This window comes from Gymnogyps californianus, chromosome 3 (assembly GCF_018139145.2).
Source record: "Gymnogyps californianus isolate 813 chromosome 3, ASM1813914v2, whole genome shotgun sequence".
Lineage (NCBI taxonomy): Eukaryota > Metazoa > Chordata > Aves > Accipitriformes > Cathartidae > Gymnogyps > Gymnogyps californianus.
The window spans coordinates 53,420,871-53,438,124 of record NC_059473.1 but is presented as its reverse complement, the minus strand read 5'-3'; the positions used below and the strand labels follow the sequence as shown (position 1 = coordinate 53,438,124).

Here is a 17,254-nt window from a genome sequence, read left to right as displayed (position 1 = left end):
AAATAGCAATACTAGTGAAAAAGTTACATCTGGCAAAACTCACCTTGGTATGAAGAAATTAGTGAAAGAAAAAGCAGCAAAAGAAGAAATATACTAAACCTTGGATATCCTGTTTTTCAGCAATGCTGTAATATGTCAAAGTGTTTATCTTTGTTTCTGCTTCTAAGAAATTTGCAAAATGAAGACTATGAATGCTGAGCGTTACTACTACACGAAGCTGCTAATAAGAGGAACAATTATGACTTTCCCCAGTACAGTTCAATAATAAAGCCTTGTTTATTCTTTTATAAACAGTGCAGTTTAAAACAGACAAACACTAACTTCAAGAATTTGTCTTAAATATTTCATTGGCACTTTTTTAATGTTTATTTCATTGCCACTCTGTTATGCTTCAGAGGACACTTCACATGAAACATTTAGATGCTAGTTCATGAAGCAACTACCCTGCACACAATGCAATAATTCACATACTCTATAGTAAATAACTTCTCTTCGGCAGAACTGAACTATATTAGTGTATCCACAGAGTTCACAAGACATGTACAAACTTGCGAAATTCCGAAGACAGAAGTATAAAAAGCACTACAAGAAATCCTTCCTGACATGCTGTCATAGTTGCTTTAATTTGTAATTTCCACACCATTTTCTCATCTAAGTATTAACAATTCCACCACCAGACTCCCATATATCATTGCCTTACATTGACACCTGCTGGAAGTGACTGGGATTGTAAACTATTCCTTTTTTCCTCAATCAGTGTCTGATTTAACTTTACAGGCAGACCAACAATTCTACTTTCAGTAAACTAAGCACAGACGTATGAAAACACTAAGCTGCTTGACTTTTTAACAAATAGAAAAACATAAAATGTGTAATCTTAAGCTACGCAAAAATTCCCGAGGCTATCACTGCATGGATTCTCAATCAGAAAATATATTTTAATAACAGCCTTTGAGAAGATTTTTTTACTACCCCTTGGGTAGATTTAAACTCAACAAATTAAGTATCCAACCATTTACTAGGCTCTCAGGCTAATTAGCAAATAATTACTACTGCAAGAGTCACTAAACAGTTCTTGTGTGACAAACATTGTTACAAACAAGCTTATACACAAAAATGTGACTAAATAGGTTTTAAAGCACTTTTAATTTCCTAGTGCTTATGAAAAGGCAATTAAAAACCATGTCTTTACATTAATGAAAAAAGATTTGCCTTATTCACAAAAGCAAACAGGGCTGTTTAATGATAGAATTGATAAAGACAAGAATAACTGAGGCATGCTTGTTACAGTAGCTTGTATGTACACAAACTACTGTCTGTCATTCTTCATAATGATTCTCTTAGTACAGCTTTGTAAACAGAAGCACACTGAAACACCCATTTGAAAACAATGTGATTTTCCCCATATGCCAGAACTTCCTCTACAAGATTCACTGTTACAAACCAGATACTTCATTATACCCTTTTCTTACTTCCAAACTCTACTAGAGGTGGGATCTCTTTTACTTGATGTCTTTTTTGTATTTCTCAATAGAAAACACATTTCAGATTGAAGCAAGCATGATGAGTTACGGTGGCTTTGCTTTATCGTCGGAACAAGATATGGTCATGCACTTTGGTTTTCACACACCTCGTACGCAAAACTCAGGCATAGTTTCACCAAAACACACAGGCAGTTTTAAAGTATCACAAGCAGCAAGAATAAAAAAACAAGTTCAAAGGCAGCGAAATAGAATTTCTATAAGGTTATGTCAGTATACAGCTGGAGACCTCTCCAATTTTATATCTTTCCAAAGTTATGAAGCAGGATCCTTGTAAAGTCCAATAATACACCACAGTATGACCATTCCACACAGGCACCAACACCGCAGCAGTATTAACTCGTGGACTTTACAGACCACTTTGAAATTTATTTATTTATTTTTTATTTTAATCTGGTGAGTGATCAACCTACTTAAAAAAATGACTTTTTCCTAGGTAGCTTAGATCATTACCACAGTATTAAAGTTCTGAACTAGTGAACCTGTGCAAAAAAAGTAGTAAACACAGTCTTGGTGGAAGCAGAAATAGTCAGCCACCAAAACAGGTAACAGCAAAAATACTAATATGAGTGGTAGCCGATGTCAACATGCTTTTCCTCCAACTTTTCCTTATTTTTTTACCTCTGAAAGAACTCTATAAATACAGGCAGGTGAAGTCAAGATTTCATGGCTGCATATTAGTCTGCTGAACTCATTCCTAATTAAAAGTTTCATAAAGCTCAAAAGCAAAAACACTGGACATGGAAGAACGCAGTTATTCTACATAATGGGTACCCAGGAGTTAAAGTACTGCATTTACCAAGAATTAACCAACTCCTTTGGAAAAGGAGATGTGGTAGTATTTTACAAAAGATCATTGAACATTAAACAGTTTCCTTCCGGACACTTAAATGGTAGGCAAGAGAGCACTTTAAAAAAAAAAAAAAAATGTATCACTCGACAAGCACAGGGGTTTTTTTGTATTGCATTCTTTAACAAAACACACACATGAGAGCATGGCAGGCTTTAAAAACACACTAGATAGCCTAGATGCTTTTGACACTCATCCCATTCTTACTTTCTTTTCTTTTTATCTCAGACAACAGAGTTAGCATTAGACACTCTCAAGATTTAGGGCTTACATTTCTTACCTTACAAAGCTTCTGGTAACGGGGAGAAGAAACTGCCATCCTCTGTAAACGATGCAACAACACCACAACTTTCTGCAGAGATGTTCTCACCACAGCCATCATTTTAAGTTTGCCACACTTCTGAAGACACCTCAGAATTTGCATTATAAATGAAGAGCAACTATCATTTCCTCCCGGTCACTGGACAATGATTTGCCAGCTTTCTGAGCATGCTCTCTTCCAGGACTGCTTTTGCGAACCACAGGCTTTATACGTTTCAAAGGCAAAGGAGGTTGATATAGCATAAGTTTCTCTCCCAAAATAACCCCACGAAACAAATGCAAAAAAATAACAGCCTTCACAGATTCTTCTAACCAGTACTGCTCAGCTTTGCTTCTGCAGAGGGTAAATGAAGTTGTTTAGCAGCCAAGCGTCTGCCACCGTTCAGGAGTCCACTAAATAGCCAGGAAGGGTTATTAATTTAAGCCTGAAAGCTGCAGGAACAAAAAAGGAATTCCTTCAGGAAGACGGCTCCAGTGTATCACAACAGTTGCTCTCCCCTAGTAGCTGCTTTCTAGCGGCAGACTGAGCATTTGCTCCCTCACTCTGGGGAAGGATGCTCTCGCTCTCAGACTGAACGCAGCTCTGGCAGAGCTGTAGAGTGAGTGAATAACAGACCGTGTTATAAATCTTGAGAGAGGAGCAGAGGGATACCTGCCCTAATTATAACAGCCATACGTTAAAGGCTAAGAAATCACACAGGCGCTTCTCAAAACTAGATTGCCCAATACAAAAGGAAAAACTGCAGGGGGTAAACCTCTCTGCTATGAAAACTCTCTTAAAGCTAATTTAGTCAAAGGGATCTCAAAGGATTCTCACTTGTGCCAGAAAGTAGGAATGTTTTTCAGGGGCCATCTCCAATTAAAATCTTTTCCTGAATGACTTGTTAGGACAAGAAAGAATAGAATTTTGACAAATTAAAAGCATACAGTTGTGCCATCACCCCTTTTTCTAGCCATCTTTGAATCCAAAGAGCTAACATCATTTTGATGTTTTTCCGATGACAAAGCAGAATTATTTAAGCCATCTAAGGATGGCAGTAGGACATTCAAGAGCATGGAAGTGTTTTGCTACCAGCAAGGCACTCCCAATGCAATACAGCCAACATACCCCTAGGTGTGGCGATACTGCAGCATAACCAGAGACAGCTACTTCTTATTACTTCCGAAGGCGCTATGAAGAATCTACTTAAACCTCTATTGGAGGGGCTGCTGTAGCAAAGATTCAGGGAGGCCATTATGAACACAGTAGGTGGTAGACACCATTACAATTAATCATATTATTTAATGTGCATATTGCCACATGAACAGGTATGTACACATTTCAAGCACATCAATCAGCACAGTATGGAGGCACCAACTACAGGTAGCATGACAAGTTCATATGATCCTAGATAATGCATAGCTAGATGCCAGTGCATTATACACTGCTTTGCCTCTTCTCAGGCACTTTCCATCTGAAGGGATGAATGCCAGGGGCAGGTTCTTCATACAGGACATTTAAAAACTCTTCCCATCAAATTCTGCTAACACAACCTTTTCATGTTTATTTTTAGAACTGAATCAATGATTCTACCAGTCCTCAGGTAAAACCCTTTTAACTGTACCCTGTTTTGTTCCTGATCCGTCCAGCACCAATGACAACATTATTTTGAGGAAACAGAGCCTTCATTCCACTCTGTATATAGAAGTCTTACCTCCTGTATTCTCCACCTTGCCAGACTCACCTTTTTTCCTCATCTCCACCACTCATTTGAACCATTCCGCTGTACTCCATTGCTTCTGGCTTATATCTACTCTTCTCTCCCACAAGTCTGTTCTTTTAACCTACCAGCTCTAGCCTACCATCATTAGCTGACATACTGTTACCAAACATCTTTTGAGGAAACCTATGAAGCAGTACAAGTCCAAAAACAGAGGCATTCAGAAATCACTGTGCAAGAGCTCAAACAGCTTCTGTGTAAGACAGAACCCATGGTCCACACCTGCCTTCTTTCAGTCCTGCTTTTTTCCTTCCCAGCTAATATACAAGTTTGAATCAAGCAGTGAGACAAACAAACAGCCCACCATTAGTCATGTTGATTTTAATTTACAATAAAACAAAACTTTCAAATTATTTTGAAGACCTTTACACCTGTAGACACAGGACCTCACACACATTGTTTGACCTGGCATTACTTCTTACTATTTCCTAGGTCATTTTCTGCATCTTGCTTCAAATTAGGTTTTAACCTCTTTCAGGTGGCTGCTAAACATTTTGCAACACAGACTGGACTGTTTCAGCACTAACCTGAAAGGAAAGTCTTCTGCAACATTTAGATACCGAGAGAATGAATTAAAAAGACCGTTGATATAATTGTGAATCTCCTCCTCTTCAAAAAGAAATCGTTACCGCACTAAAAGTTTGCATTACTTGCATAGTACTGTTGCTAGCCTCAGATGTCGCAATGGAAGGCAAAACAAGGCTTCAACAGTGCCCAAATCACTGATCCCACTGTAGAGTGGCTTGAGCTGCAGCCAAACAAGTTAGTCCCAAAATGTAATGGAGGATAGTCCTCCCATGCACACACACAGATGCCAGTTTAACAGATGATCCTATTTTGAAAATGCATGACGTATAACAACAACAAAAAAATTAGTCATGTTTTGTCTATGTTCAGCACATATTTCACCTAGAATTTATCACACCTTAAACTCATAGTAAAGTTTTACTCAACACACAGGCCTTGGGGGCAGAGGCATCTTCACCCAGAGCAGAGAAAGGCACAAGCCCTGCATTCTTCTTAAAACCATTTAGAAGAAATACTTCTTCACATATTCAACAAAGCATAAAGAGAAGAACATTGTTATTTTATACCACTCAACAGGGGAAGAACAGGAAATAAGCTTAATATCTGATTAAACAAAGATCAAGAACTTGGAAGGGAGTGATTTTTTTTAAGGTACAGCAAGATATTAGAGCTTCATTTTGTTTTCAGAAGTTCATTTCAACAAATATTTGAAAACAGAAACATTTATTTTGGAGTGTTTGCCAGTGTCATGATATGAATGTCTTCAGTTATATTTAAAGTGAGTGAAAGATGGTAGGGGACAAAGTTCATTTCAGAAGCCATTATGCTATGATAGTCTTTGACATGCGCTACTTCCTTTGGTAGTTGAAAAAAACCTCACAATATTATGTAAACTCATGGGTAAGTTAAGTGATTATGCTTCATGTGCACAGTGTGTAGAAGCATACAGTCACAGAAAAAGATGGAGAATATCAGGTAACGGGATGCTGAACAAGGGGAGGCCATGCCCAAGCACCTATATCTGCCTTGTCAATGGTTACAAGCCAGGACAATGGGCATGGTCAAGAGCTGGTTACAGACCTTCTCCACACAGCAAGCAGCCTTGTCCAGCAGTTCCCCCCTCACACAGCACAACTCTGGCAATTTTAACCAGACTGCAGTACAGTGAAGGAGAGTGAACAATCTTCCGTGACCAAGGTGCTTCACAGCTGCATAGAGCCAACAAGCAAATTGTGAAATAACAGCTTTATCTTGATGTGATTGACTACACAGAATGCAAGATAATGCAGAAATAAGTCTATTTACACACAGCACTGCCTCATGTTGTTAGCTTCCTGTGGCCCTGTTTTAGCTCTTCCACCTCCACCACACTAGCTCTTTAGGGGGTTTTGCCAATAGAAAGTATAATATTAACTTCTAGGCGTTGCCCTTACAGACTAGTCTCAGCATTTCACAGAGAGCCACGTCTCTACAGATGAGTTACCTGACTGACCAAAATCATATAAACATTGATGAGTGACATGTCATCTTCAACAGACACAAGCTTCCACAATATATTGTTCTCTTCCTTATGATTACAGTGAGCAGCTTACTATCAGATAATTTAAACTATCTTGTTTCATTTAAATTCAATGTACATATGTTCAGATTAACAGCACTACTGAAAGCAGCACTTTTTTTTCATTATAAGCTGTTCAAACCCCATGATCTTAGACCACAGATGACATTATTCCAAACCCAGACTGCAGGATTTAATAACTGATGTAGCCACCCAGTTCTGTGCATATCAAAATAACTGTGCCAAATGAGCCAATCTAATTGAAGGAAAAAATATATTAAAACATTCAGGAGAAAGATGACACACGAACAACGTTCACATCAGGTAAACAGGACAAAGGAAATTCATATATCATAGAAACACAGAATCTTTTTAGCCAGTGATGTTCAACCTTTTGCTGCCACAGACTCAAAGATATTAATTTTTACAAGAGCTGTCAGGTCTCCACACCCTTTCCTTCTGTTTTCCCTCAATACACTGTACCCTTAATGCAGACTGAACCCAGCTCCTGTCTCTCCCTCCTACCTCCCCAAAGTAGATGTATGGGATATGCAAAGGCAGGAATAGCCACACTATGTGGTACTCAGCTAGTCCATGCTTCTTAGACAGGGAGAAGGGATCTCCCTTCTAGATTTTAGACAAGCTAGGGTGTCCATATATTAAAAAGGACTGTAACTGGTGTCGGTTAGTCTCCTCAGTGATTTCTCAGGTTTCCAGTTTGTGGCCTATACAGGAAGGAAGGCCAGCTGGGGAGCTGCTGGGCAGCAGGAGAAGGAGAAGAGGTGATCCAAGCACAACAACTTCTTGGATTGCTGGAAAAGCAGGAGGAAGGCGGCAGGCAGGGATAGGAGGGCTTTACTTGGAGGGAAGTAGATTAAATTGTTTGCTTGGACAATCACACATGAATTGGTTTAATCAAGTATACGCTTCCTGAATACAGTCACCCTCCAAGGACATTTAAGAGCCCTCAGTGCCACAGAAGTCCACAAAATATGTATTTCAAACCTTAGGAAGAAAAATGTGCTTCCTTCACACACCTGACTTCTAAAATACTGGTTTTTAAACACCTTCCAATAGGCTGCAGTTTTCCCCACTCCAGTAGACAGTTTTCCTTTATAACATTTGCCATTGAGAAAAAGCATGAATAACAGCAGTATTATTTGATTTCTCACCTGCATCTGCCTTCTGAGTTCCCTTATGCAGGCACTGTCCTGAGCAGTGTTCTCACGCTGGGATGCATCTGCTAGAACATTAACTGTTGTCTCTGCCTCTTGAAGCCACTTGAGGAAGCTCTCCAGATCTTTGTGTGAGGCCTGTACTGCCTTCAGCTCTGTCTCCAAGAAATTCTGCCTATCAACAGCTCTGAAAACAAGACAAGTGTCAGAATATTCCCCCATAACATACAGCATTACATACATCATAATGAAACTACTAAAAGGAAATCTGAAAGTTATCTCTATTAAGAAACTATACATCTGTCACAGCTTGTTTTATCATTATTTATATCACTGTTTCTCTGGTTATTCTATCTATAGCTACCCACAGATGTTCTTAACTGGTTATATATGTCACAGCCCTTTTTAAAAAGTCATGTGGAAGAAACGAAATTTTTAATTAAAAACCTACCTTTTCCTTTTTGAGTATTACCCTCATGGACTTACGCTACTCCAAATGGTAGAAGCATTATTCCTATATGTGAAAAGTGTGAATGTTTTTCCTCATCAACAAAAATCATATGGAATAGAAGCACTGAGGGTTTGGGGGATTTTTTTTCTTCCTCATTTACAGTGAGTGGAAACATTTCCCTAAATTTGTAAGAGTTAAAGTGCTGAGGGATGAAAAGTCAAACACCTGATTCTCCCTGCTAAAAATGACTTTTGACACTGTCACTCAAACAGAATAATACACTGCCATCATAACAGTCAAGCCATGCTCAACACGCTTAAATCTAAAAAAAGACTGGCAGAATATAGTCCAAATTTTCCATCAATCCAAAAGATCTCTGGTTGGTACAAACACAAAAGGTTCGGGGGGTTTTTTTTGGTAAGAGGATTTTTTAAGATGTAAGGAAGTCATTTAAAACCTTCAGATTATATTGTTGGTCAGCAACTTCAAAAGATTTCCTAGAAAAAAGATCACATTATACTTCTGCATAACAGAAGTGTTTCCTTATTGAAATGAAACTCAGATGGGAAACTGTTATAGTCAGCAATTTCAGAAGCTGTGATTAACAACATTAATTAAAACATGACAAGCTAAATTTCATCCATTTGAGGCTGTTATTCTGCAGTATCCCTTTGCCCAAAATCAGGACAAAAGAAAGAAACAAGCTGTCCCACACCCTGTACAGAAATCCCTAAGAGGGCTACTATCTAGAATGCTGCTGCTAAATAAGTAGGAAGTTCAATTTTATTTTCATATCAAGCACTAACCATATTGTAAGATTTCAGGGATAAACTGATATTTAACTTCAAGTAAGACAAGGCCAAAACACTCAGCATTTGATATTTTCACATGAACTGAACACGTTTCTCCAGATAGGCCCACCAACCTTATGTGTCTTCTTTCTCCTCCTATTCCACTTAAGCTTTCTTTCCTCCTTGCCATGCTGTGGCAACAGTACTACTCAACAGTATTAGGGAATCACTGTGTTTAGAGTCACGAATTTCAAAAGCGGTTAACATATTCTTTTCAGAAAAGAAGCTGCATGTGTTCAGTACCATTCAGGATGACGTTTCAAAGCAGGTATTCTGGTTTACTAGCACATCAGAGAAGACACAATCAAGGAAAAGCTGTTTTCCTTCAACGGCAGTAAGAAAATCTCATGCAACCCCAATTCTGCCAGGCTTACATTCCTAAGTATTAGCATAACCAACTGAATTTTCTAGAGACTACTTGCAAAAAGACAGTGTTGCAACCCCCACTTTAGGAGCTTAGGTCTTATGTCACTTGTTAGTAACTGCTTTATCCAAAATAAGACTATGTGAATCGTTCCTGACTTCATGCTTGCCCAAGTTTTGGCTACCAGTAAATGACTAGCAGAGTCCTCATTCTTGCTTCTCATTTGAAGCTCTGGAATGCTTCACCCACTCTTGAGAAAAAGTAATAAATACCATGCTAGGGATTATAAATGGTTTGATAGATATTGCCTAGAAAAGATAACAAGCAGCAGCTCAAAAATTAGAGCACACCAAGGAACTGCAAGAAAAATGTAAAGTAAAAGCAGTTATGAGCTCTGACTTCAAAACCCTTTCCCTCTGCAGGGATTTTCTTCCCTAGCAGGGGGTTAAGGCCAAAGGTGGAAGAACAGGAGTGACAACAGGAAGAACAGACTGGTAATAAAGGTGACCTTCAAAGAAAAAGAAAAGTCCCAAAGGATAAAACACTGTAAGTGACCCAGATCTCTAAGTCTAAGTACTGATGTACTAGATGGGAATTGAGACAACCTGAACTTTGTAGCTAATAACATTCATTGAAGAATGTCATCTTCAGCCTAAAGTTTTAATTTCTCAAACTTTCTGCTTGGTTGAAATTAAAGAAAAGAATGAAATCCTATTACAGTCCCACTGCTGTCATATTTGAATTAAAGCTGAAAATCATTTCTTTCAGTAAATACATACTCCAGCAGCATAAATTAACAGATTTACAACTAATGTTCTAAGATTACATGGGTGCTTTTAAAGAGGACCTGCATAGCAGTAGCAAACAACACTTTTACAGAGCAGATGCAAATACTTTCATTTCCTTCCAGTAAAGGCCACAAATGTAAAATAGAAAATGATGGACAATTCTGTACTGCAGATTAATGACTACCCCACGCTATCAAAAGATGACTCAGATTTTCAAAGAATTCTCATACAATTAGAACAGCCTTAAAAGACAGAGGGTCGTTCCAGGATGTAAGAATTAAATGTAAGGAGAACCTGAAGAATCCTTTAAAAATGCAGCTAACTTCATTTAACACAGTGAGAGTGGAGAAGGTTAAGCAGATTCTATTAGCAAAGACACATCCAAGAAAAAGAAAATTGTAACTCTACTATTTAAGTTTTCATGGCACTGTTTCAGTTTTCTGTTCCATCCAATTATTTTTTCAGATTTAAACTAAAAATCTGCAATGCATACAAGTGCGTGATCAAAAGTCAGAAAATAACATCTGAGACAGTACAGACAGCAACTATAATCCATTACTGAGGCAGCAAAAACACACAGAATTACTACAGTTTCACCCTAAAGTATAAAAATAGAGCATAAACAGTCACTGGGCAGAGTATCCAATTTACACAATGTCAAGCTGGGGAGCTTCAATCTCTTAATGCCAACAGTTTTAAAATAAGCTCCTTCAGCTTTACATGCCATGGTTACAGTCTTCCTGGTAGTGTTCTTGTGCTATTCAGGACTGTGATTCTCCCAGGTGTTACTAAGATGTTACTAAGGACCCCTTCCACAACCTCCATGCATGGAACAAACTGGTATTTTAAAGCATTATGCTATAAACACAGATCTGCGCTTACAGAAGCCATAGGGTCACATGTGTGCTCCATGTACAACCCCTGCATGTCCCAAGATCTGCCACATGATGTAAGCCTTGTCACTCAAGGTTCACTAGTATTTTTATTTATTGCATTTAAAGCAAGTATAAAAACCTTCATTCCCTTGAAAAGGTGTTTTCACTGCACATTCTCCCCTTTTAATTCTACTCTGCTGCTCCATGGGGTTACATTGAGCAGCTCCACATTCTGGCTACCCACTGGCTCTGAGTTCTCCTTTACATTCTGTCCCTAGTTAAAAAAACAAAGCAGATACTCATCTTCCTAAGGCTGCACACTGCAAAACAGTAGCCCCAGTGATAATTGAGGAGCTTCAGTTATACACAACAGAATGCAATTACTTATTATTGCAGACTTTAAGCAGATTCAAAAATAATTAGAGGCTTCCAGGCAGGAGCTCTTCTTTCTGGTCACCTGCTCTGAGTGGTGGGCAGTTTTATGCCAGTTCTAGCCAAAACACTGCAAAGTTTGAATGTGAATGAGACTACTACAGAGCTGTAGTCTACCGTTACTGCTAATCCAACAAGGAGCTGTTTCCCCTTACTCTCTAATTGCATCTCCATCCCCAGATGTCATCATGACATTCAGATGAAGTTAATGGCATTTTTGGAAAAATTATTAATTTACTTTGAGGAAAGAAAGGACGATCTGATGGTGAAAATGCTGCAGTCCCTAATCTTAATGCAAATGAATGGTCAGGAAAGGCCTTTTCAGATGACCTCATCACTATGACCTAGTTCAGAAAAAGTAGAATTAAAAAGCCAAGGAGTTTTGTCATATACCAAAGCCTTTCCCACAGTCTACTGGAAGTTTTCTGAAGAACCATGAAAAGAAGTTGTCCGCATCACATGGAATAATTATGAAATGTTTTAACTCTCTTGAAAAATCATATCTTATGTCTCAAAACATCTGGAGACTAACAAATTTTTATTTTCTCTCAAATGATCACATGGAATGAGCCATACAAAAAACTTTTGGCTATTTTGTACCTCATCTCTCAATGGACATAACCAGGAAAACAGCTGCCACATCAAAAGCACAAAATGACAGAAGTACCATTTTCCTCCAAAGAAGGATAAGACAACATTCTACTCTGCTTCCTTCATTACCTACTTCTTGCCACTACAAAGTTCTCCTCCTCTCACTCCCCAGGATATAACATCAACTTCAGAGGCTTTATTATCTAAGATTTTTTTCCCTTAACTGACATCTCATTACAAAAGCAGTTGCCCCTTTTACCTGCACATATATGCACACATACATACAGACTTTGGTGGTCATCTCCCATATACACAGGATCAGACTTCTCTTCTGTCCCTCTAACCACAAAGCATATCATCTTTTAAGCTGCAGGAACTGAGTCAGACACTATCCTAAATGTTAATTGTCTATCAAATACTAAAAAGAATTTCTGCAGAGATTAGATTTGCAAATATGTCTTAATAGAAGATGAATAGAAAGAAGTAAGTTTCAAGTAAGTTTTGGTTCCTATAGCTTAAGTATTTTCTAGATGGGAGTGCTAGAAGCATCACACTCAGGAACCCAACGCGCAGCCCCATTCAGGGAAAGTTTCGGTTAGATGAAAGACCATAATGAATTAATGTGTTGGAAGACCAAGCTGAATACTTACAGCCTTATGAAAAGAAAGCACAGCAACAAACTACAAATACATAAAGCATACCAGCATCAAGGAACAGGAGAGGAACTGTTCAAAGACACTTAGAGAATAATAGCCACAGGCAAACCCGAGGCCAAACATGAGAGAAGTACCCTCTTGTTTTTTTCCTAAAACACCCACATAAATGGGAAGTCATACAGAAGCCTTCCATGGTGAACTGTGGGAATTTCAATCATCAAAACTCAAAACAGCTTCACTGTAATTGACTAATTACCCGCAGTAGCCCTAAATGCTATAGTAAAGCACACAGAGAAGAGATTGCAATACACACATATACACAGGATACAACTTTAAGACACAAACAGCTACATACAGAGTGAAATCTTGTACTTACCTTTGGTTCAGATTAACCCAACAAGTGTTCATTTGGTCAGTGGTTTCCTTCACCTTCCTTGTGTCATCATCACGATACTCTCGAAGAAGTTTATTAGAAAGATCATTGAATGCAGCTACCGTGATGTCACCTCTATGCAAATCCTGTACTAACAGCTAAAAAGCAATTCCAGAATGAGACAGAGTAAAATAAAAATCAGACTATTTTTCATATTATGCATTTTATCATATTATAAATCCCTTTTTGCTTTTTTTAAAAACAAAAAATGTGCATATTTTTCATCTAGAAGAAAAAATCTTAAAATCTGTAGATACTAAGTGTCCTGACAATGAACCACTCAAAACACAAATAGGTGAGGAAAAGTTATATTTGCCAGAACCATCAAAGGCTAGAAAGAGCCTCTTCTGTGTTTTACTGGCAACAGAAGTAAAAACACTTCCATATTTTTAGTAGCATGAATAAGTTTAAATTATGATAATGGTGATATAAGCAGCAGCTAAAAGTGGCATAAATGAAGTGCACAGCATGAGAATTTGATTTCACTGATTTGTGGGGGTTTTTTGTTTTCAAATGAAGAAAATACATTAGATGTGTTTGCTTATTGTGGCAGGATATTCATAAGGTGCCTTGACTTTACAGAATCCTGAACTCATGATTATTTCTAAATGAAAAAAAATATTTACATATATATATGTCCAGTTGTATCTTACAATCACTGTACTATATGTCTGGGCTCAGGCTTACTTTCACTTAAGAAAGCAAAGCAGACTTAATAATCCATTTCCAATCCCCTGCTCATGTAGAGAAAGACAATGAAAAGCAGGCAATTTTACTGTTTACTGAAATAGCTATGGATCAGTGAGGAATTCTCACAATCAGACTCCCTGCTTCTTTCCATACCCAGCTGCACCCCCACATTGTCCCTTCATGAATATATATATATGTATATATACACACTTTTTTTTAAACTCTGTTATAGCCCTGTTCTAAATACTGCATTGATAAGAGCCCCTCCTTGCTGATTTGTCTCTTTAGTTCTCATCCTGTGCCACCTACAGCCTGCCCTTTTTCTGACAGCCACCAGGACAAAGGACATCAGACTTATTGATTTATCACAGCAGGTTTGCTGTGATATGGAAAGCAGCAAAAATTGCATGGGATTGGGGAAAAAAAAAAAAACAAAACAACTGTTGAATATGCCTGACACCCATCAGAAGGGAAATTCAAGATAATTTTAAGTAACTTGGTCCATTCCTGGATTTACTAAACTACTGTTAATAGGTTTCTATGAAGTAATACATGCTACATTCTGTGGCTGTATAATTAAACTTTTATTGGTCTGAAGTTCAAGCTTTTTGCATAATATCATTTATTTGATGCTACACTACACTCATTTCAACTACACTTACAAAAAGACACACATGCACACATGCCATCTGTGTCCCTCCCAGAAAGTAATTCTCAGGAAGCCTGATATATAAAAAAAATAGAGACAATTTAGAATATATCATGCCCAAAAAGAGACAGAATTGCCAAATCAGTCCTACAACTAAATTGTATATTCACACATCAATTGAATCCAGTAGCATTACATAGACTGAGGAGTCTGGTATGGAAAAAAAGTGTAGATGGTCTTACTTTGTTGTCTGAAATCTGTTTGGCAAGCATCTCTTTTGGGGCCTGCAGGAGCATACGCAGACGGATCTCACACTGCTCCATGAGGTGCTCCATTTCTTGCCTCTGCTCATCCCACTGCACGCTGTCCGTCAGCATGTACTTCAGCTGCTGCTGCCGCATCTCCACACCATGCTGAGTATTGTCCCACTGGTTCTTCACCTTCTCCACTGTGGAGGACAATGCAGAATATGAAAAATCTGAGGCAAACAAACAAGTAGCCATAACTACCACTTAATTCTCAGGACAAGAAGCAATAAAAATTTCTTTCTCAAATACAGTAGTTTCCATATTCAGTATTTTAGTTCCCCATGTAGTTTACACATTCACACAAGCAAACGCAAAATGCAGGTGTTTGGCTACCTCTTGTTTAAGCGGGTCAGCATACAGGTAACAACTATTATTTCTGGAATATTTCAAAGGCATTATTTTACTTTTTAAGTACACACATGTAGGAGGCAAATCTGCTGCAGCTGCACTGCAGAGACATGCCAGCAGCAGGGCTCCAAGGAGCGCAATTTTAGGGTGATGGCTATACCAGCAAGTCATCTTTGTGCATCTGCAACTTAAACCAGTACAAGTAAAAAAAATAAATACTGTCTAGATCTGGATAGCTTATACAAAGTGAACTAAGCTTTCCAGACCACTGTGTGTTGAAGGCAGTCTAGTGGCACCTGTACTACAATTTTGGCCAAGGTAGAAACCTACTTTGGCACTTTCATTCCACCACAGGTTTCTAGAGGCTTATGTAGATTACACAGCAGAACAGAGAAGTTATCAATCACACTCCATTTCCTTCAAGTATCCCGTTCCTCTCAATAAATAGAGTTACATTAGATGAGCGATAAACACGCTTTAACCTTTAACAAAGGGTGAAAAAGACAACATGACAAGAGCCTAGGATAAAAAATAGTGTGTCAGCGAAAGCAGTAAGTCAGCCTTTGGAGAGAAATGAATAGCATCATACCTTTTTCTTAATATTTACAGACCATAAAAAAAGCGTATTACTTGAAAGTCTATAGAGGTGGAAACAGGTTTCCCTATTACCTGTCATGACAGTTATTAGGAACACATCACTAGAACTAAAGAGTAAAAAAGCAAATGTAAAAAAGCAAACAAAAAACCTAAGCTGGATTTCTTGAGTATATCTGTACTCTAAGCAGCAACAGGTAGGCGGTATGTAACACCTCCAATATATTTATCTTACCAGTAAGTATGTAATTTTATTAGAGAACTAACACACTTGATAGGTCACGTCAATCTTCCATGAAGTAAAAATGCCAAAGGTTGTGCTTAAGCTAAAACCACTTACGTGAACTTTACCCTTTACATTCTTTTTTTTTTTATCCTTTTACAATTATACAGAGGCATTATGCTTGATGTGCTTGGGGAGATCTCTTAATACATTCAACAATATTCTGTTTCATTTCACAAAGCTCTCAAAGACTGGCAGCAAAGCCCACTTGTCAGAGTAACTGTATTACTGGTGGACCAACCCAATAATCTGTGCAACACAGATTTGTCAATTTCAACCCACAGGCAACTTCTGGATTAATTTTCAGGCATGACATAGGTCATGCTGAATGACAACTTAGAAGAAAGCTTCAGTAACCCAACAGCAAATAATAATATGGGTTTTTATTTAAAAAAAAAACAAAACAGATGTTACTATATTGGATAAAGAGTATGTTCAAAGGAAACCAGCAGCTGCTGGGAGAGATCAGTGGTTTCACCAAAACAGCAAAAGAAAAAACAGCAGGAGTGAAAAAAGGCTATAACCCTGTGTGCTGGCTAATGAACTGCAGAGAAAAACCTCCTAAGTGTTTAGGCTTTCCCCACAAAGCTGGAAGGAAAAAATACCCGAGAAACAGCTGTCTACAATAGCAACTTGGTTGAAATGGATAGACATTTGATGTTTACATAGTAGTAGTATTATTATAGAAAGAATATTTCCTGATATATTTTTCCCTATTAATGGCCAGGTTAACCTTACTCTCTGCACTGTTGACATATTTCCCCTCTTGTCAGTGTCCACCAAAACAGGAAACAGGACAGAAAAACAGTGAAATTCTTGGTAGCCTCAGCGTTCAGTGGGTTCAATAGGTAGGTTCCTAGAAAAAGTTGTCAGGGGCACCAGTCTGGTATCAAAGGCAGAAATATTGGAAAGCATTCCTGATGCAACTGTGTTTTTAATTCCCAATGTCCGTGCAGTAATTGGGAAGGAAGTTCCAGAGAAGGAAGCTTTTCTCTATTTCTGTGCTCCTAGCTATTTGAGTAATTAGGTTTCATCTAACAACATACATCAGGCTCACAGGAGTTTGTAGGACATCAGTATATTCCCCTCAGTGTTTAAACTATGAGGTGCATAAAGCAGTCCTGAGCTTCACTTTTCTTCAAAGAGCAAACTTTTCTTTACAAATGTCAGTAGCAACAAAACCTTCATTTTTTTTCATGTTTCATGAC

The 17,254-nt window shown here is 38.2% G+C and overlaps 1 protein-coding gene across 2 annotated transcripts in view; it reads right to left on the bottom strand.

Moving 5' to 3' along the window:
* UTRN (utrophin) overlaps positions 1–17,254 on the bottom strand; it is a 394,556-nt gene that overhangs the window by 216,864 nt on the left and 160,438 nt on the right. For both annotated transcript variants that reach the window (XM_050894491.1, XM_050894492.1), the window contains exons 49-51: positions 14,756–14,961; positions 13,118–13,272; positions 7,731–7,920 (exon numbers count right to left, since the gene is read on the bottom strand). In XM_050894491.1, the coding sequence (XP_050750448.1) occupies positions 7,731–7,920; positions 13,118–13,272; positions 14,756–14,961 (551 nt within the window). The remainder of the gene's footprint in view (positions 1–7,730; positions 7,921–13,117; positions 13,273–14,755; positions 14,962–17,254) is intronic.